This window comes from Brassica rapa, chromosome A01 (genome assembly GCF_000309985.2).
Source record: "Brassica rapa cultivar Chiifu-401-42 chromosome A01, CAAS_Brap_v3.01, whole genome shotgun sequence".
NCBI lineage: Eukaryota > Viridiplantae > Streptophyta > Magnoliopsida > Brassicales > Brassicaceae > Brassica > Brassica rapa.
In genome coordinates this window covers 11,754,150-11,776,079 of record NC_024795.2, presented here as the reverse complement: position 1 = coordinate 11,776,079, position 21,930 = coordinate 11,754,150, and the positions used below count along the sequence as shown (strand labels likewise).

Below are 21,930 nucleotides of genomic sequence, written 5' to 3'. Positions count from 1 at the left end.
CATCTTAGAAATACTAGATATTTACTCCAATGAAGAAATTTTTGAGGCATTAATAACAGGAAACTGGACATGGTCGGTGCTAGACTACAAAATTCAGTCCCCAAGTAATTGTCTACTGCCATATACATGAATCCAAGGATAGGCTCCTCAAAGTACGTAAGTTTACTCCCCTGCCTTTTTGTCTTCAAGTAAATCACCCGACTAAAAATGATAGTAAACTAAAGCTACTGGTGAATTTCATTCCCGACAGGTCAAAAGATTTTCGTCACTTTTGAAAGAAGCTCTAACGATCATGGAAGACAGAGCGTCATATATAAGTGGCCGGAGTTGCAATTAGATGCCTAATCAGAGATCGACACAGTTTCGTGGTTGGGAAACTGCAATTACATGCCGATTGTTTAGCTCGGTTATGGTCGGTGTCGTTCAGACCCGGAATAGAATTTTATCATGATGTCTCGGTTTACGACTACATCACAAAATATGTCCTGCTACCTCTTTGTTTGTGTTTGTTTTTGCCCATCACCATGTATGCCAGAGCTCTTGACTATCAAAACAAGATTTGGAGCGTCTAATTGTGAATTAATGTGTTCAACGGTGAAATAATGAGCGTTAGATAAACTCAAATAGTAAAACAAAGCCACTATGTTTATATAGTGATGACATATCAGATAAAAAAAAAGCAAAAACACAAGATGACAACCATTGTCATGTGAATATCAATTTCATAAGATTGAACAACATTTGTATTGTATAGTAACAAGACCATTTTAACTTATAGAGTAACGGGAACATACCCCCTTTTTTTTTTGAGAAACATACCCCGTTGCTTAAAATCATCTATTTATTCCTTTTAAAAAAAAATTGGTGGGTTAAAATCAAAATAATAGAGGGAGTTTCAAAAATGGACGTGAGGTCCATGCTTATGCAATTATATTTTAATTCAATAAATCAGCAGAAAACAATTATCACAAAAACAAAATTAGTAAAGATCAAATAAATTTTTTTTTGTAAAGAAGAATAATCTTTTTCCTCATAACTGTTTCATGGTGTAACAAAAATTTACATCTCATTATAACTTTTAGAAAAATTTAAATTGTTTTTACATTTCATGATAAGAATATTTAGTAAAGATCAAATAATTTTTAAATATGAAATTTATCACTAAAAAGTAATGGATTAAGAAAAACTGAATAACTGATCTACTACCTAACTCAATAGTTAAGAAATCATCTTCATAATTAATATAAGGGAAACTGTCACAAATACCACATTCGTAGTACTATTTTTCATGTTTATACTAATCATTTTTACCATCACTTTTAATGAAGGATAAAAGACATTTATACCTCTAGGATTAATTAATCTAGACTTAGGGTTTAGAGCTGAGGGGTGAGTAGGGTTTTTGAAATGTGAAATTTATGATTCTAATAAATATATAAATAAATATTTAAAAATGTAAAAAAAATTAAAAAATAGTTTCGAACATAATTTTCAATTTTCAAAAATAAAAAAAAATTCAAAAAAAACAAATTCAAAAAAAAATTATAAAAAAGTTCGAATTTGAAAAAGACTAATTCGAAAACATAAAAAAAATATTATATTTATTTTTATTTTTTAATTATTTAAATAATGATTTATTATATATATATAATAAGAGTATAAGAGTCTTTTACCACTTAATGAAAAATGTATTTTTGAAAATATCTATTTACTAGTGATAAAAATAAAAAGTGGTACCATGAAAGTGGTAAACATAAAATTTCCCCATAATATAACTAGCTAATCAAAATCTATGTAAAGAAGAGTAATCTTTTTCCTCATTATAACTTTTTAAAATGTAAACTCTTTTTAACTCTTTGTTTTTATATTATTTAAATATATTAACATAATATGTAATAGTTCATAAATACTTTTTATATTAATGGTATATTGTTAGCTTAGCCAAAATTTTAATTTTAACATATTCGTAAGAAAAATATATTAGTATAAGCTAATAATATAATCCACAACTTGAAAACAGATAAAATTTTCATAAAAACATGAGGTTCTATTTAGGATCATATTTTTCTCACGTTGTGTTGAATAAGCACAAGAAAAATGAAAAGAAGAGTAAAAAAATTGACAAAATGATGGATAGCCAAATTCAGTAATAAATAAATAATCAATTTATATTTTCATTCACCCGCACGTAGGGCGGAGCCAAACCCTAGTTTTCATATATTTGTGTTTTATTTTATAAAAGACTTAAACTTTTTATCTTTATTTATTATATTTCATTTTAAATGACTATTTATGTTTTAAAAATTAAACTTTATTTATTTTATGAATTAAGTTGGTATAACTCTGATAAATTAATTTTATTATGTGGTTAATATTTTAATAAAACAAATTATATACTTTTAATAAAGATTTATACTTTTCAATGAAAAAATTCAAATTTTTTTATGAATGCTTAAATTATATTAAGAGAAGAAAAAATAATAATAATTAAGAATAGTTGAAAAAAATTATTTGAACTTAGACTCAATGGCCCAAAGAAAAAAAAATGTGAGAACTGGATCTGATTTTTTAATCGGCCCAAATGGATCTGATGTGGGCTGGATCCGAAATAAATGACCTAATAAAGATGTGTTATTAATATTACTTGATTGCCCTTAATGAAACATGCAATGTTAGTAATGAAAAGGGCATGTTAAGGTAAAAAGAACAATAGGATCCTACTTTAATAGTATAGATTCAAACTCTAGTCAATTTTGGCATGGTTTTTATTTTGAACGTGTTGAGAAACAAGAAGCAAGAGAACCAACACAAACCGCACCAGTGGCGGAGCTAGGTTTATGTTCCACATGGGTCAATATTCATTTAATATATAGCTAAAATGATAAATGAGAATGTTGAACTCAAGACATGGGGATCATAAAAGAAGAGTTTAACCAATAGACGACAGCAATTAGTATGATATTAAGCCTAAAGTTAAGATTTTGTAGATTTGATATGGGTCAGATGACCCCTTAGTATAAGGTGGCTCCGCCACTGAAAAAACTATTTGTCTACTCATCTTAGTTATGGATTGGTCAGGGTATTTGTCTACTCATCTTAGTTATTTTTATTGAACAGTAAGAATTAAATCCACTTCATGGACGGTTAATTAAACAAATGAAATCATATAAATATATTTTAAACTTTAATGGAAATTTTAAAATATTTAACTTAATTTTGATTGAAGTTTTAACTATTTTTACTATAACTTTTACTGTTTGTATTATTATTACTATTTAGAAATAATATATATGTTTCACAATTTATAAGTTCATGAAATATAATTGTTTTACTTTGTTTTTAATATTTGTTCTACTTTAATTTTGATCGTAAGTAAGATGATTGTTTTTACTTTAACATGTCGTGATTGAATTTTAGACAAAACCAAACTAAAATTAAAGAAAACAGTTTTTAGTTTTTTTTCGTATTGAATCAGTAGACAGAGTTATCATCTACTTGATGGATGGACCGCAAACCAGTGGTATTGAAAACATAATTCCATTTTATATCTTGTGTCAAAATTTGAGCTCAATCACACCATATCCATTGCTAAATTTCTTATGCATCTGCACAATTTTGCATTTTCAATTTTTTTTTTGCATCGACTATTTTGTTCCAAACATACCTAAATCCTGTATACACTAAATTACACCCCTAAAAATCTATAACACATACTTTGACTCAATAAAAAACTTAAAACATATGTTATAAACTAGTAGAAACACTGAATATCAAGCTTCTCCTTTCTACAATGAAATATCAACCAAATCTTCTTTAATCTTGGCAACAAATATATTTGTTCTTCAACTTTTCTTATGAATAAAGCTCTATATGAGCTATCTTATCGTCTATTTTCCATTTCATATATTTTCTTAATAAGACTCTAGAAGTGTTAATCTATCACTGCGTTAAATCAACTATCATCTTTATGCTTTGCTTTCATGAGGGACGAACGTAAGTTATCCATGTATTCAGACAGATTCTTCACTGAATCGGAACGTTTGACCTTGTAGTTGCTAAGTTGTTGCCAAGTCCGATTCTTAACCGAAACCTAACTTCCTTTAAAGAGAGGAGAGATTTTACAGAGAGAGATTTAAAGAAGTGGTTCTTACTGATAATTTGGTGAATATGTTACATATGAGGAACTTGCCCCTTTATTACATAGCCACCTCTTCAACGAACGGTGAAGATCAAACTGAATCAACGGTTGTGATCTTTTTCTGGATTTTTCTACACCTCTCTTATTTCTCTCTAAAATTTCTTACTCCTTAAGATTATTTACAAGCTTCCATGGCTTCCATAACTTTCTAAATTTACCCAGATCAAATATTTTTATAGAGAAAACATCAAAGTTTGAGAAGCAAAAACATATTTGTCAAAACTACACAGATTTCACTAAAAAGGAGGCCAAATCAATTAGGATACGCCCGGTCTTCCTATACCTGCCTTCTCCTTTTGAACAAACTACTTACCCCCAGCCACTAAATAAATTCATGTTTACTAATCTTGTGGTAAAATCAATATTAATTGGAACTGTGCAGAAGAATTGTCAAGTATTGTTTACTATTTACACATGCTTTAAACTTCACAAACAATCTACTCTAAAAACTACATAAAGACGTCCACGAAGTACTATCAAATTTGATAATTTATCAAGAAGAAACATGATAAACGTTTACTAGTGAAAATCGAAAATTTAAAACATTTGCACCACATTCTCAATTGTTGTTTAAGTACAGTAAACAAAATAATATCATATCGTTAGTTAATTATTTTTTGGTCAAAACATGGCCAAAATATTATCATATCGTTAGTTAATTCAACCATTGAATTTTAAGTACAAAATTTCAAAAAAGGAATCATTTGTATTTTTGACTTTTGGTACATGTCAGTGTTCGAACATGGCCAACTAAGCTCACCATCTATCTCCCCCCCATCTCAGTTCTGTCTGAAAATGAGAGATCATTATTTATTTAGAAAATTACGTGATTGGAGGGAGACCCAATAGAAAACTAAAGAAACAAGGAGAACACATTTAAGAAGAAAACCAAAAAAGAAAAAAAAATCAAGAAAGAAGAAGAAGAATGGCCATTAACGGTGACGATAAGGTTTCAGGAGAAGAAACAGCTTCGTCGAACCGGCCGGTTAGAGTCTACGCCGATGGAATCTATGATTTGTTCCATTTCGGTCACGCTCGCGCCATCGAACAAGCCAAGAAATCGTTAAGTACCCATTCATTTTTTTTTTCTTGTTATGATTAGATGATTCAGTTCCTAATTGAAACGGAAACAAATTAGGTTTCCGAACACGTATCTGCTCGTAGGATGTTGTAACGACGAGATCACAAACAAATTCAAAGGAAAGACCGTGATGACAGAGTCCGAACGCTATGAATCTCTCCGACATTGCAAGTAATGTGGAAACACACACACACACCACTGAGATTATGTCTTTATCTTGTTGAGTTTTTGTTTTGTTTTTGGGTTTAAAATTATTTATATGGTAAACAAGGTGGGTCGATGAAGTGATTCCAGATGCACCATGGGTTCTCACCACTGAGTTTCTCGATAAGCATCAGATCGACTACGTAGCTCATGATGCTCTTCCGTAAGTTTAAGGTTTAATGCTTTGAGTTGTTCTGTCTTTAGTTTTTAACTCTTATGTCATGTTTTTTTTCCTCAGATATGCGGATGCTAGTGGAGCTGGAAACGATGTCTATGAGTTTGTAAGTTTCTTCCTCTGGTTATCTCTTCTCATTCATATTGTTTCTTAGGGAGTTTGGGCTTGGTATCTGCAGGTAAAGTCGATTGGGAAGTTTAAAGAAACTAAACGAACAGAGGGGATATCGACATCAGATATAATCATGAGAATTGTGAAAGATTATAATCAGTATGTGTTGCGTAACTTGGACCGAGGATATTCCAGAGAAGAGCTCGGTGTCAGCTTTGTTAAGGCACGCTCTCCATTCTTTTTGATGTGCTAAATGGTAATGGTATTATCCAACATGACACTAACATATTATGATGGGCTTGTTTAATACAAACAGGAGAAGAGGCTTAGAGTGAACGTGAAACTGAAGAAACTACAAGAGAAAGTGAAAGAACAACAAGAAAAGGTGGGAACTGAGGATTCTTTAATTTGTTAATGATGTTGCTTCTGATGCCCTGCTTGGTATAGAGTAAATAACTTTTAAAATCTTGAATATTTTTTTCTTTTTTGTGCAGATACAAACCGTAGCAAAAACTGCTGGGATGCACCGCAATGAGTGGGTTGAAAATGCTGATCGTTGGGTTGCTGGGTTTCTTGAAATGTTTGAGGAAGGTTGTCATAAAATGGTAAGCAAAAGGATTGATTCTCTCAACTTTTGAGATTTCAAGTGTTTCCATACATCACTCATGTCTAGATGAATGTTTTTTTCTCAGGGAACAGCCATCAGAGATGGGATCCAGCAACGGCTACTGAGGCAGGAATCAGAAGATGCCGAGGATGATGAGAGCGAAGAAATTTCTGATGAGGATGAGGTTGCAGAAGGGGATGAAAACTATCATGTCAGGAAGGTTTCTTAAATGAGAAGGGCAACAAAGAGAATGGGATAGTGAAGAAATGAGAGTTTTGGTTCAGCATTCAAGAATTTCCAGATGCGGAAGACCAAAGTGTAACAGATTCCACAGTTATGGACTAGAATTGTTTGTTATGTTCAAGTGAATACATGAAAACTGTACTTCCAAATCTCTACTTGTTTCTATGACTCAAATGTCACTGATGTAGAATTTATGATCAACCACTCCCAATTATTACATGTAGACCATACATAGAAATAGATAACCGAATAAAACATGAAAAACAAATTCAGCCCAAACAAAAAGTATAAAAAAAAACTCATATGTCCACCAAATGTCTCTTAATATTATGATTTGAAGCTTTCCAAAGAAATTAAAAGTTTACAAGACTATGTTTTTGAACTTTTGGATCACAAAAATTAACACAAAGTAGAGGAGAGACTAGCGGGCAGAAACTTAGAAGGTTGAATCGTTGTCCAGAGAAAGTATTGACAAACATAGCTAAAAACAAACAAATCAGATCGAGAAATAAGAGATATAGACTATGCATGAGGAACAAAAAGAACTTTAGCCTTTTCCTCCTCAAGCTCTTCTATCTCTTGGACCTTTTGAGAAGGTTTTAACGGCTGATCCGTTAAGATCCTTTGAGCCAAAGCTCTCATTTTTTTCATTCTCATGGTTTGGGTCAGAGTATTAGCTTCCATCCCTTTGACCAACTACAATATCATAGTGAGAGAGATATTACCTTCAGAAAATGATGCATGGGCAGTTGACCATTTTTTAACTGATTGGGTTTTTGTGACATCCTTTGAGAATAATGTAGTGGTTGAAATATCATATGCGGCTTTTGGGACATTTTTAGAAGTAACAACCTCTAAATAATTTTCAGAAGATGAAAGTATCGGTTAAAAATCCAATGCAGTAGCAATCGTTGGAGTAGTCTCCTTTGATGATAAAAATCATTGGGTTAGCGGTGATGGTTAATGGAAAAAGATGGTCTAGTTGTTTCAAAAGTGTTTGGAATAGTTGTGAAAAGGTTTGTTATTTTGAAACCTGTACGATTGATGCTAGGTCGAAGACAACACCCAATACATCATGTATCAGAAACTAACACCAATAGAGCATGTATCAGAAACGACAGCAACATAATTACTTGCGGTCTCAAGCGCATAGTCTTTTGACCATTGTTCCAAATGAAGAAAGTTTATTTATTTTATTTTTTTACATTAAAAGGTTATTATATTACTCAAAGTTTAGGTGCGCTGAGCCAGACCATGATGTAATAACCAACAAAACAAAGACCCCAAAGAAAATACCTAGCAGTTATATAGCTAAAAAATCAGCAGTCTCATTTTGTCCCCGGAAATATATGATAGCTTGAAATCGTGGAATCTTCTCTCGAGATTTTGTATCTCCTTCAGCTCTGTCGGAAAAATCGGACATGCATTAGATTCCTTTATCATCTCGATGAAATTATTACAATCTGTCCAAAAATGCTGACATGTCAAATGGTGCAGCATGCTGTCCATTGCCTAGCCTAGCGCTTCCGGCTCTGAATGCAAGGCAAATTCTCTTATTCTTTGGTTTCTTGCACCCATGAGTCTTGTTTGTCCAGAGCTATCTTTCCAAACCTATCAGCATCCACTGAAGATCAATGTAGAGATCCAAAAACCATTCACCATGCATATACTCTTAAAGCATATTTATTCTTTATGATGAAGCTGATCACACCTTTCACACTTAGTAGAGAGACATGAGTACTCAACTGTCATAGTGGGAATTGTTTTTATTTTTTTATCTGCTGCAGTTATCAAAGCCGGCTGAAGCCCACGCTTCCAGCTTTTATTTAATAAAGTTAAATTCGACACATTTTAAAAATTTTGTCTTTGGTTCAGTGGTTGTTTTGAATGATAGTTCTCTTCCCCACAACCCCAGTTTAAAATCACATCCTTTAGCAATAATTTATTTTTCTTCTCTCAAAAGTGACCACATTATTTATTTTTTTGCATCTAATCTATTAATTCTGAAGATCGGCTATGGCTGCAATTCTTTGTGGATATGGTTGTCAAGCATGATTTCCACCATTGTCTTAGCTTCGCCTAACATAGTGGTATATATGCTTTTTCTTTTGTCCATGGCTTCTTTATGTATGGTGCCAAGTATCTTGGGATAAATATGTATTGGTCGAATTTTCGATATGTTTCTCCGCTTGAATGGATAAGTGCAGAGGGTCTTTGAAGTATTGATAGACTTGTCACTCTACCTTACGGTTAATTTTTTCTTATTGTTCGTCAATAAATTGTGTCATTATAAATTTTCATAATCATTTAAGTTCTAGTAGGTATCTCAAACATTCACTCTTCAAAATACTCCTCCATGGCCATGTTTTGTTGTCTAAGAGTATACAATGGTTTTGTAAATCTCCATGGAAATGAAGATTAGTGTATATATATGCCTCATATGGTGTTTCATAGGCCTGGGCCTTCGGTCCCCCATTCGGGTTCGGTTCGGTCTAATCGGTTTTTCGGTTTTTCGGATCTTAGCATATAAGTCCCATTCGGTTATTGTAGAATTTTGGTACGGGACCGGTTCGGAACTAACCGGGTTCGGATCGGTACGGTTTTATAATTCAAAATCCGCTTAAACCCGAAACCGTATTAAAATCGATTCGGTTTCGAATTTTAACCAAAGATAACCTAAAAAAAAATAACCAAAGAACCGAAATAAACTATATATAACCAAAGATAACCGATAAAACCCATACGTATCCGAAAATTTTTCATTGAAAGCAAAATGGATAGCAAAGCTATCATAGCATAACATAAGTTCAACTTGAAACACACCAAACTGAAAATAGATAGCATAAGTTCAATAAGAAACAGAAAGCAAACTTAAAACAAGAAACAGATAGCAAACTAAAACAAGATTCTTCAACGGATGAAAGCCATGAACTTCTCCTCTCATGCTTCATGAACTTCTCTTCTCATGCTTCACGCCATGGCATTGTCATCTTCTGGAATTGTGTTGTCCCCAAACTCTGAAAAGAGAGTAAAAACCATTATTACACAGTCAAAGTAGTACAAGAATTAAAGATAGAAATTCTTGATATTACCTCTTTCAAGCTTGTCCATGTCTTCAAGATCAGCAAGTATCTGCGCATTTGAAAGCACTCTTGACTCCATCTTGATGTCTTGCTTCAGCCACTGCTCAGTACACATTAGAACCTCAACCATGTAATGTGTAAGACAACTCCTATGTGGTTCAAGAAGCCTTCCACTAGTGCTAAATGCACTCTCCGAAGCAACTGAAGAAACCTGTAAGGCTAACACATCTCGGGCAATCTCAGACAAGATAGGGAACTTAGACGTGTTCTTTCTCCACCATGAGAGTACATCGTACTCCACTCCAAGCATCAGATCAGGGGTTTCCACAGATTCTCTGAGGTAAGTTTCCAACTCATCCTTCTTTTCTCTAACTCCCATTTCGCTTAATTTCTGCTTGTACCTAACATCCATCCTCTTGTAACCCACATAATCATCAACAAGCTACATCCTCTCAATACTCTGGTTCCTACTCTGAGTCTGAACTTGCTCGGATGACTGAGATGCCTGATCATTTGGATGTAAACCGCCTCCATGTCTTGCACTGTACTCCTTGTACAAACTTCTCAACAGAGTGATCAACGACTCCAACATGTCATTATAATCAATGCTATTCAGCCCATATAACTCCTCAAAACACATCTTTGCAAGCTCCAACTTATTGTTTGGATCGAACACAGTAGCCACAATTAACATCTTGTTAATGTTCTTCACACCATCCCAGTATTTGTCAAACTTCTTCAGCATCTCTGTTGCCTTTGACTTCAAATCAGGATCATGGCTGGTAGAGAGACTTCTGAGATTGGTCGCGATAGTCACTATCTCACCATAGCACTTATGCGAGTTGAGTGAAGTTGAAGCTGAAACCACCAACGTCGAGTTGTAGAAAATCATGAGAAACCGACACAGCTTATCAACCGCATTCCAATCCCTTGGCTGAGGAGGTCCTGTCCTTTTGACTCCATTATCAAGCTCATAGAAGTGATCATTGTAGAGCTTGTCTTCTGTCTCCATCCTATTGAAAGCCACCTTGAACTTCTGAGCTGTTGTCAACATTAGATAGGTTGAATTCCACCTTGTCTTCACATCCAATGGCAAGCTTCCTCTTGTAATCTTACCGGCATCAACTTTCAGCTCAAAAGACCTCAATCTGTTAGTGTGTGATCTAACGTAGGAGATCGCATTACGGATGGCCACCACATTCTGATCTATTTCAGCCATTCCATCTCTAACTATCAAGTTAATGATATGAGCACTACAACGCATGTGTAAAAACTCTCCATCTAAAACAAAAGCCTCATCTGAAACCATAGCATAAGTAGTCTGAAACTTCCTCAAAGCAGAACTATTGGCAGTAGCGTTATCTACTGTTACGCAGAAAACCTTATCTATTCCCCATTCAGACAAACAGTCGAGAAGAACAGTTGATATAGTCTGACCTTTGTGATCCATGATATGTTTGAATCCTATGATCAGCTTCTTCAAACGCCAAGAAGAATCAATGAAGTGCACTGTCACAACCATATAACTCGCACCTAAATAAAATTTACAAAAAATAATATGTCAGTTTCAGATAACAAATAACATGTCGTAGTGATTAAAAGATTATAGCTAACCTGTTGTTTGGGAAACCCAAATATCTGTAGTCAGAGATACTCGTTGCTGGCTAGATATGAACCATTTCTTGAGTGCTTCTTTCCTTGCCACATACATCTTCACAATGTCTTTACGTGCGGTTCTTCTTGAAAGAGGAGTGAACAAGGTTGTCTACAAACAGGAAACATATTATATTAGTTACAACAAATGATAACAGAAAAAAAACATAAAGATTAGAGAAGCAGGGAATTTACCTTCTCTACGAAATGTTTCCATGCTGCACTCTCAACAAATGATAAAGGCAATTGCCCTATTACCAGCATTTGATTGGTAGCTTCTCTAAACTGAGCTTCAGTCACCTTTGCCTTCTTAAGTTTCCCCTCATCATCAATAACGGGCTGCTTATTTTTCTGTCCAGCTAACCAAGCATGATGGTTCTTGCATACTTCAAGATGTTTCTTCAGATTTGATGTTCTTGAGGAGGTGAGACACGAGAATGAGTTCTGGCAGTGATTGCATATACACCTATCTCGATCTTCTGGAGTTCTTGTGTAATGTTCCCAAACATCTGATCTTGTCGGGAGGAGACGCTTCACTTTGATCGGTTGAGATGATGCTCCACTGGTTGGCGGAGTTTCTTTCCTCTTGCCCACACTAGTCGGTGTTTGAGTTTCTCCTTCATCATCTTTGTTACTGCTTTCTCGGCCAAGAGTTGATGTTGAGTCCATCTGCAAAATAAAATTAATGAAACAGACAAAAAATCAGTCTGAGTTCTAAACTTTGTTACAACAACTCTAATAGATCCAAACTTCAAACAGAATCAGTTCCACAAACCAAACCGTATCCTAAACTAATTTAACTCCACTAAGTTCAATCACATAAACTCGTAACTAGCCTACTCGTAACAAAGAAGAACAAGAGTAGAAGAAAGGGAGGGACAATACCTCTGATTTGATCCTCGAATGGTCTGATGAAGCATGAGATGGAGAGGAGAGGTGATTTATAGTAGCCAGTTTGAGCGGCTTAATGATGAAAATCAAGAATCGAGGTTGCTTTTTCGTAACTAGGGTTCGTCGCACTCGCCGTAAACAAGTCCAGGAACCGAAGAAATTCTCAATATATGTGTAAGTGTATTATGAATGTATGTATATACGCGACATGTTATAAATGCTCGGTTTAAACGGTTACCTACTATGGATATCGGTTTACAACCGGTCCCGATCCGTAGTCCAAAATGTTGGGCCTTAAAACCCATTCGGTATTTTTAACGGATCCGTTACCGATCCGGACCCACGAGTTCGGTTCGGACTAGGGTGTGGGCTTCGGGTTCAGTATAATACGCCCAGGCCTAGTGTTTCATATCAATACAAGATTCAATGGCTCGCAAAAGGTTTCTATTTTGGTCTAGGATCATTCTATCCTTTTAAGATGGGATGTAGTTAGTGCAACTCCTTTGGTCAAAGAATTTTGTAGTAAACAAAGATGTGGTCCATCCTCTATTTCAATCGAAGTATGCTTATGGATGGACATTTTCTTTTGAAATGTGGAGTTGTTAGGTTGATGTGGATATATTTTTCTCAAGGTGATGGTTTATATTTATTATCTTCTTCCTCTCTATGTTCAGCTTGTGGAAAAAAATCTCCTTTATACTTTTTAGTTGATAGGGGTGATCTAGTTCATCTTATGATAGCGGAAAATCATCGTCCAAAGGATTTGAGGCTGATCGTTCATTGACATGAATCCAAACTTACCTTGGTATCGATCCGGTTTGTTGTTGTGAACAAATTTTTTCCTGTATTCTAACACAAACATTCGAGATGGGTTAGTTGTTCTTGGTTCTTGTTCTCCTCGAGGCAATTAAAAGCATAACTCGTGTCTTAAGGACCTCACTTCTTCTCTGATATCTTCACTGTTGAAACTCTATTTTAAAACATACTAGGGTTTAAACCGCACGCCCGTGGGGATTGATTTTTTTCATTTTTATAAATTCATTAATAACACTAGAGTCTTTGTCCGCGCTACGCGCGGAAAATGAGTTTGAATATATTATTCGATAGCCTCTTTTACTAATATTAAGAATTTATTTGCTAAGTCCAATTATGTTTTGATTTGGATGTTGACATTTTATATAATTTTTTCCATAGGTGGATAGATAAAATTGTCAAAAAATAGAAAATAATAAATTAGTTTAAAGGAAAAAGACAGATGGAAAAATATTTTGTTTCTTTTATTACAGTCGAGTCAAACAAAATGTAATACTTGGTAGGACATAAGAAAAAGAATAGAAACAGGGTGCAGTCTTTTTTTCACTCTATAACTTTGGTTGTGTTGGAGTTTCTTTGTATCTCAGCTAATTCTGTAGTTAATATGGTATTCGTTCTTTAAAATGTTTGATGTATTTGACTGAGCTGTCAAAGTAAAATTTGGTTGCTAGTGAAGAAGCGAGTTCCAATTTTCATGCACCTGAATATTTAAAAATAATTGTATGAACAATATGTTAAATATAAAACACTTACCTTTAGACTTTTTTGGGATGAGAGGAGAGAGACGCTGAGAAGCGTTCTCAAAAATAAACGCGGGTGGATGGTGAAAGACAAATTCCAATAACTAACTCTCCTTTCGAAAATTCTCTAATTATTATTTTTTTCAATTAAGATTATTAATAATTTTTTTGATTTTATTCGTTTCACTTGTACTCTTGAGATGATCTATCTACTAATAATTATAAATCCGGATTTACTTCTTTTGTTTTCTCAAATAGTAAATTCATAAAATTGCCTAGGAACGTTTTTCTCTATTTCTTACTTTCTTTAGACAATTCTAAAAAAAATTGTTTTCTGATTTAACTAAATAAAATAGAATATCCAAAATTAGTTTAAAATGACGGTGAAAAATGAATCTTACCCCAAAAGAAAATCGAAGTTGTATAGGATATCTATGTAAAAAAAATCAGAAATGTCTTTTCAAACAAAAAAATCAGAAATGTACGTGCATGTATGTTTTAAGAAGAAACTAAATAATTGGAACTAAACAATTGCCAACAGGTAGACTAAACATTAGACTTAGGATGGTGCTGACATTATGATGTGCACGATCAGCATTATATACTTTTCATCAAATCTTTAAATTAGTATATCTTCACTTCCTCTGTTTTTATAAAATAAAAACTTGTATGATAATTAACAACTGTTTTTTTAACACAGTTAACAATCGTTTAAATGAGCTTTTCAATATACTACATTACTACTGACCTCTTGACAACAACTATAAAAGCCAACTTTTAAGTTTCAAAAACATTATACTTGTATTTATAAAGTGGAAACAACAAAAACTAAAACACAACAGATAATGCTCTCTCTGTCTCTGAGTCTTAAAATGCATATGAGAACAAACAGAGCTAACACGTGACAACAGCTATGCTAAGCTTCTCTCTAGTAGATAATAACCTCTGTTCTGATTGTTCAAGTTCATTAGATCTCTTTTGTAACTCAGATCGTACGGCCAGAAGGGACTCCTCTGCATCGTCATGTGTAACTCCCTTCTCGGTATCTGCAGGGTCAGACGTCAAAGAATCTACTGCGCCAGCCGCTCCAATGTCGATACTCTTCACATTCTCTTCTTCCGTGGACAATGCTACGCTGATATCATTTTCGGAATTCGCAACTTTTTTTCTCGGTTCATCTCCACTATCAGAAGTTGCTGTGGTGTTTCCTGGCTGAAGCGTGTCAACTGAAACATCACTGTTAGCTGCTGCATTTACAGAAGTCGGTGGAGGATCAACAACCTCCTCACCAATATTCACATGAGATGAAGCTCCTCCTACAGCCACATCAGACGGAGCTTCTGCCTCGTCACTGACACCACCAGTGTCAGGTTTAGGCTCATGCTTCTTACCAGATTTTTTGGAGGATTTCCTTGGCTTGTACTGCCCTTGGGGTCCTTTTTATGATCAGTGTTTTTGTCAGCCTTCTTTTGACGAAACTGTTGAAGCTGAAAATGAAGTTAAAAAAACTCAGCGATTAACCAACGCAAGAAGAAGAGCCGACCTGTCGTCTTAGAATCACCTGACATGGTCTGAAAGCCTCTCAAGGAAATACACATAAATGACATGAGGCTTTAGCCTGATTGGAATAAGGAATCAATGAATGGAGACAAATAAAAATGGAGAGGCGTTACAGAACCACTGAGAGGTTCCATAGTAGAAACGACGGAAGACATTGACACTAAAAGACCTAAAGCTCGAACTCTTTATTTCAATCTCAGGAACCCTAAGAGTTAAATCATAATCTAAAACTCAAAACCCTAGAATAGATCTTCAAGAAATAAAATATAAAAAAATCAAATCTTTATGACCTGTGGCAATAGAGGACATCTACATAGTCCATATCGAGTCTTTTGAGAGAAGCTTTGGTTCCTTCGATGATATGTTTCCTCGAGAAACCTTTATCGTTAGGACCAGGACCACCCCAGAAGATCTTGGTGGAGACCACGATGTCGGATCTCCGCCAGTCCAGCTCGCGAATCGCCAGACCCATGATCTTCTCAGCTCGGCCATTGGCGTAAACCTCGGCGTTGTCGAAGAAGTTGACTCCGTGATCATGGCAGCACTGGAGAATCAGACGTGAAACGGAACAAATAAGAGGAAGAGCAAAGGGGATGTCGAAGAGTTAGGGTTTGAAGAAATGAGAAAGGGCGAGATCTCAGCATACATACTCGGCTAGGTATCAGATTTCCGTCTCTAAAGTCTGATGGGCTCCATGGCCCAAACGTATACACAGCAGATCAAAGGAGAAAAACGCAAAGCCCAAACGAAAACGCCAAAGAATAACACGGGCAACAAAGAGCTTACGTGGCAAAACATTGCAACCTGATTGGTTGATTTTTTTGTCTGACGTGGACACCCTCCCTACTCCTCATATATCCCTTTTAATATAGTATAGATTTTTAAGCATATATGTTATTTAGATATTTTTAGTGTCATACAAACTTACCCGGACCGAAAGTATCCAAATTGAACAATGTCCGAAAATTTTGTAATATCCAAATATAGTTTAATTTAAAATCCAAAAACTCGATTCCCATAAAAATCAATATGTATCCGAACGTATACGTGAATGCTCATATCTAATTGATTATGTAAAAAAAAAATCGTTAATAGATTTGATTCTTGTCATTATTGGAGCAATTTCATTTAAACACGTAAAATTATTATATTTAATATGTGAAATAAATGACATCGAATTATTATGGTAAATGCAATATGTGAAAGATATGAACATAAGACTGTCTCAAGGCATGTAGAATTGATGGAATAAAATGTTGGTTGCTCTATTTGATGAGTGGTTCAAAATGGCCGAGCTTCTCTAACAAATTGAGCTGGATTTTTTTGGAAGCATTGAGGATGATGGGTGGATATATTGTTGTATATCACGCAAGTTGTGAAAGATTTTTAATAAAACGTTAGTTTTTCTAGTCAAGGTAGTAATGTCCCAATTAAGTATACGTATGAATTCAAGTTTGTCAGAGAACTCAAGTTGAAGAAAACAATTTAATTTCTTTTTCAAAAAAAGAACGATAAAAAGTTAATTTGATTATGTAAAAATCTACATGGTTACAAATGGACCTTATATAATGATTTTTATGCAATGACCTTTGGCTGAATTTTCAAACTTAGAAAATCAAAACATAATGAAAGCAACAATCTAGTTTATTACAAAGTGATTTGAGTACAAAATTTACAAAGACAAAAAATCAAAGAGGTTTTCAAAATATAATGAATTGATGCAGTGTGTAACTTAAATTTCTTACATTTGATTGTGGATGGATTGATGGTAGTAGGAATTGGATCCTTTCATATTGTCTTTGACTTTCACTTGTCTTCTCTTATGCTTCTAAGCAAATTTGATCTTGTTTCTTTTCTTTTGGTTTCTCTTATGTTAAAAAAAAAAAAAAAAAGAAAACTGCCTTTTTGTTAGCTCATATAAAGATAAAGGGGAATTTCAACATCTTCAGATACCAATTCCGCTAGAGCTGGTTCAACTAATTGAAACATCTTATTAGAACAAAGCTTGGTATATTCTACTTCGAATGAAACTTGATTCGGCTTTAGTTCTTTGCTTTGGATGGGCTGTCTTCATCACGCTGATTTGGAAATGAAGTTAATCTCGACAATTTTGGATTTGATTAATAACTTATATTCTGGCCCTTGGTTTCAGCACAAATTAACAATGGTCTGCTCACATGCGATCCATGTACGTGAATTGTGATCATTGTATATATACAATATAATTCCCACTCATATACGGTTCATTCTTCCTATACGTGACATTATCACACTCTCATTTGAAAAGACAAAACAAAAAAAAAAATCTTAAATTAAAGGAGCAGATTCACGGGTTACACTATTTTTACTACACGCCAAATCGACCCGCAAGTCGCAACCTTGTACCCGCGTCAATACATTTTTCACATTAAAAACATATTTTTAAATATTTTTGATTGAGCTAACTTATCACTATTTTATATTTACTTATCAGTTTCATTATTATTGTGTCTGCTAAGTGCTAACGACTCTTAATCTATGCCATAACAGGACAACTTTATGGATATGAAAATAATTCCAAGGATAGTCATCAATCACGGACTCGATCACTTCTCGTGGGAAGCTAAGATCTTAAAAGGAGCGTGGAAAAAGGTCTAAAGAACGTAAACCAAGATTTAATTATATAAATGTAATATCAGTTTATCCTACTATATAAAATGGACTAAATTCCTCTTTTCTAAGTCATGTCACATGGATAAAATATTGTCAACCAACCAAGATGTCATGTCATCCAGACTAGACTTGAATTAAAAAAAAAGAAGCTATTTTCAGAACTCATTCGACCTATCTCGAAGCCCATTCTCGAGCCACTCTCTCATAAGTATAATCCCGTGTTCTAAACATTTCGTGTTAAATTTTTTAAAACACTCATATCTTAGAACTAATTTAGAAAATATATTTATATAAATGTTTTTTTCTTGAATAATATTTAATTATAATTTTTTGTATCTTTTTAACTTTTTTAATAAAAATATTGTTTTCAGATAGCAACAAAATATATATCAAAATTATCTTATTTTTAAAAATTTTGATAATTTTATTATATTATTTTAGAATCAATTATTTAATATTAATATAACATATAAATTTTATATGATTAAAATAAAATTCGTTTTTAATTATATATAAAATTCATTAAAGGTATTGTTTTAATTAACACATTAGCGAATCAGTTAGAAATTAAGGATAAATCAATAACCTATCTAAAAGTCTAAAACCTAATAAAATATGACAAATAAGAAAAACTAACTAAATTTTAATATAAAATAGAAATTCAATATTACTAAAATAAAATTCATTTTTAATATATATATAATATTAATTAAGGGTATTTTTTAAATTAATAAATTAGTGACTTAGCTAAAAATAAATAATAAATCAATGATTTTGCTAAAATCTAATAAAAACATGACAAATAAGCAAATTTACTAAAATGGATAATATAAAATATGATTGATTCTTTAATACAAAATTAAAATAAGAGTTTTGTTAAATAAAACATAAGTTTGCTGTATCAGTGTTACAAAAAAACAATGATTAATAGTGTCGTAGGAATTATGTCTTTCCCATTAGCAAATAAAATTGAAGCAAAGTGTTGGAGGATAGCTCAACGTATAGACGAGATTATGACGATTGATATGGAAGTTGAGGTAACGGACATAACTGTTCCTCCGCAAAGAAACGCTTCTGCTAGACATCATGGATAAATGAAAGAGACATATCTGGACTCTGTTTTGTGTTAATGGATGGTGACTTTCATGCTGTTTGGAGCAAGGACCGATATACACGCACCAAATCACCACTGCAAGCGGAAGCTGAAGGTTTTCTATGGGCAATGCAAGTTATACTGAAGTTTGGACACAGAGAAATGGTCTTTCAATCGATTGTGAACAACTGGTTATACTCATTCAAAAGGAGGAAGATTGGCCTGCATTGGACTCGGAGCTCGACGAAATACAAGCTGTATCCAAAGAATTTTCTGAACTTTCTATTGCTTATATTCCTAGATCTTTAAAATTCTATACGAATAGCCTAGCAAAAGGTGTCCGATCACGCGCATCTCGATCAGCTTTTGTAAACCCTTTTGCACAAAGTTGGCTAGCCCGACAAGCTAGCATGAGGGTGCCAAAAAAGAGAATAAAGTTGAAAGTAAAACTAAATATCCCAATGAACAAATTTATCAGAAGTCCATATTTATGTGGATGTGTATATGGGACAAACAATTTTTTTTTAGACAATTATAGAATATAGTCACGAAAGTCAATCCTAAAATATATAATTTAAAAAAAAACCATTTAAACAAACCATCAAAATTTCCAATATTACACCAAATAAGAATATAAAGACCAACTATATTCTCTTCATGTATAATGTGTTGTGGTAAGATTCAAAAAAATTAACTTACTTTACAGCAAGGGGAAAATAGATTTTTAATTCCAAATTTACAGTAAAAACATAATATTTTATAAAACTAAACAATTGACATAATAGTACAAAATTATGAAAAAAAAAACAAAATACTATCTGCGCGTAACGCAGAAAAGGACCTAGTTAGTATAAACACAATAATTATGAACTGGGTGAAATGAGTCCGCGGTGATTTTTCAATATATTTGTAATTTGTTAGATTTTGAATAGTTGAATATTCCATATACAGTCTAACATCTCTTGCATGTTATCTTTTGACATATTAATGAAAGCTTTTGTGACAACGCTAGTGAAAACTTAACTTGGTTAAAACGTAACAAATGGTTATCTTGCGAGTATGGTAAGACGACCACGAGGGCCATCATAGTTTGCAAATTTGCACTAAAATTAACCATCCACGGAATCCTACTAACTTTGTACTTGGAAATCAGCTTATAATCTCATTTTAACCACACAAATGTGGTAAACTGGTACCGCATGAAAAATATTAAACACCTCGGGTTCAAAAGCTACAAACTTAGAATATCTAATTTCCACTACAGATAACCGGATAAGATAATGAACTTGTATACTAATTTCCAGTACAGATAACAGCTATTTTACAATTTAGTTATGATAAGATAATGAACTTGAACTTGGGAAAACCCTCTCTCTCTTATAACTTTCCTCCACCTTCTCTCCTCCGGCAGTGATTTACTAAAGCTTCCTTGCTCCATCGAAACCAGCGGTGGCGCGCGTGGTTGCCGGAGGCGTCTTCCTCTCCTCTCCCTCTTTCCTTTTTGCTCCGATTTATCTTCTGCTGTTTGTGCTGTCGATATGCTCGGGCCTCTGGGTCGTGCTCTGCCACGGGATCCTCTGCAGCTGCTCCGGGGGGTTGTAGATCCGAGGTTGGTGGCCTCCGTCCTGGAGATTCAGTGAGGCAGTGTGGCGCGTGCGCGTTCGAAGTCGGCTTTTAGGGTAAATACCTTCTTCGATCTAGTTTTCTCTTTTAGATCTGGAGGTGTGTTTGTGTGGTGGAGGCGCGTGCTGTGTTGGTGCGCTCTCTCCTTGTTCTCGATGGTTTGTATCCGAAGATTGTCTTCACGTGGAGAGGTGCGTTTTACTTTTCGTCTTGCTGACGCAAGGGTCTTGTGTCATCAAGCGGGCTGGTTTCGTTCATGGGAGACGGCAAGTTTGTTGCTTGTCGGTTCGTGCACAGGGTTTGTGTGGTCGTGTGGCTATCGTTCTCATGTGGTTCTGCGTCTGCATCCTCGGAGGTGTGGTAAAGGTTTGTCGTCTATGGCTTTCTCGTCTCCGTCTCATGAGGGTGCTCTCCCTTTGCTCTCTTCTCTTATGTATCTGGTTGAGCTTCTGTGGCTTTGCTTCGTTTCGTCTTAGACGGGTCCGAAGCGCTCAAAGACCAAGACAAGTGTTCTGTTTCGGATCAGGTCGTCGGCTTGTAGCGCTGGTTGGGTCAGCCGGTTGCGTGGACGGTGAGGTCACCTGGTTAAGGAATGGTCATCCCAGTGCTTGGACGGCCTTTTGGTTTTCTCAGCAGGTCGTTCTTTTTCTTTTAGCGGCCTCTGAAGTGTTCTATTCAGGTTTGTCTCCATCACAGCATGTGTTCGTGTTTGTTTTGAATAAGGCTCGGCGGTCTAGCGAGTGTGTTAGGTCTCTGGTCTGCCAGTCTATTCATGTTGGACTCGGATTAGGAGGTCATTAGCGAGCTGTTCTTAGATGGATCTTATCTTAAAGACTTGTTCATCGGGTACGCCAATTTTACCGGGCTCAAGATCTCGTTTTCACAGCGAGCCATCTTTTTGCGGCAAGCGAAATGTACCAAGTCTGATGTGTTCAGCGTGTTGGTCTTGTAGCCGGTTGTATATTCCTCTGTTTTTCCAGTTAGAGCTTCTGTTTAGTTGCATTTTAATTTTCTGTTTCTTTGTGATCTCTGTATTCTATCAAAAACTAAAATTGGTAATGATAATTTTAATATTTTTACCAAAAAAATAAAAAGATAATGAACTTGTATACTAATTTCCGTGTCCAAGGAAAAGTGATCAGATAGTTAAGTTTTGTTTAAATGGACAAAATAAATTGGTGTATGATTTTTATATGTTTTGGT

At 34.4% G+C, this 21,930-nt stretch overlaps 3 protein-coding genes across 3 annotated transcripts; 1 reads left to right on the top strand and 2 right to left on the bottom strand.

The window, feature by feature from the left end:
- The first annotated feature begins 2,905 nt into the window (after window positions 1-2,905).
- On the top strand, window positions 2,906-6,838 carry LOC103847616 (choline-phosphate cytidylyltransferase 2). Its single transcript, XM_009124701.3, has 8 exons — window positions 2,906-5,260; window positions 5,337-5,450; window positions 5,551-5,646; window positions 5,722-5,764; window positions 5,837-5,992; window positions 6,086-6,154; window positions 6,264-6,374; window positions 6,462-6,838. Exons 1-8 carry the CDS (start codon window positions 5,124-5,126, stop codon window positions 6,603-6,605), a joined length of 870 nt encoding a protein of 289 aa, XP_009122949.1. The 5' UTR covers window positions 2,906-5,123; the 3' UTR covers window positions 6,606-6,838.
- Window positions 6,839-8,570: 1,732 nt separating this feature from the next.
- LOC117126537 (zinc finger BED domain-containing protein RICESLEEPER 2-like) lies at window positions 8,571-18,378 on the bottom strand. Its single transcript, XM_033274868.1, has 2 exons — window positions 15,650-18,378; window positions 8,571-15,286 (listed from the first exon to the last, which is right to left on the bottom strand). The coding sequence occupies exon 2, from the start codon at window positions 11,222-11,224 to the stop codon at window positions 10,145-10,147; it is 1,080 nt and encodes a 359-aa protein (XP_033130759.1). The 5' UTR covers window positions 11,225-15,286; window positions 15,650-18,378; the 3' UTR covers window positions 8,571-10,144.
- Window positions 14,694-21,621, bottom strand: LOC108869447. Its single transcript, XM_033275412.1, has 6 exons — window positions 21,589-21,621; window positions 15,650-15,903; window positions 15,478-15,564; window positions 15,361-15,417; window positions 15,279-15,286; window positions 14,694-15,235 (listed from the first exon to the last, which is right to left on the bottom strand). Exons 1-6 carry the CDS (start codon window positions 21,619-21,621, stop codon window positions 14,694-14,696), a joined length of 981 nt encoding a protein of 326 aa, XP_033131303.1.
- Window positions 21,622-21,930: the final 309 nt, after the last annotated feature.

Coding starts and splice junctions, on each gene's coding strand:
- LOC108869447 (XM_033275412.1), bottom strand. CDS start 21,621: ATGGCTCGCTGTGAAAACGAGATCTTGAGCCCG. Junction 15,904..21,588: donor AAAACGAGATCTTGAGCCCG/GTAAAATTGGCG, acceptor CTGATTCTCCAG/TGCTGCCATGATCACGGAGT. Junction 15,565..15,649: donor GATGTCCTCTATTGCCACAG/GTCATAAAGATT, acceptor TTTAACTCTTAG/GGTTCCTGAGATTGAAATAA.
- LOC117126537 (XM_033274868.1), bottom strand. CDS start 11,224: ATGGTTGTGACAGTGCACTTCATTGATTCTTCTTGGCGTTTGAAGAAG.
- LOC103847616 (XM_009124701.3), top strand. CDS start 5,124: ATGGCCATTAACGGTGACGATAAGGTTTCAGGAGAAGAAACAGCTTCG. Junction 5,261..5,336: donor ATCGAACAAGCCAAGAAATC/GTTAAGTACCCA, acceptor GAAACAAATTAG/GTTTCCGAACACGTATCTGC. Junction 6,375..6,461: donor AGGAAGGTTGTCATAAAATG/GTAAGCAAAAGG, acceptor TTTTTTTCTCAG/GGAACAGCCATCAGAGATGG.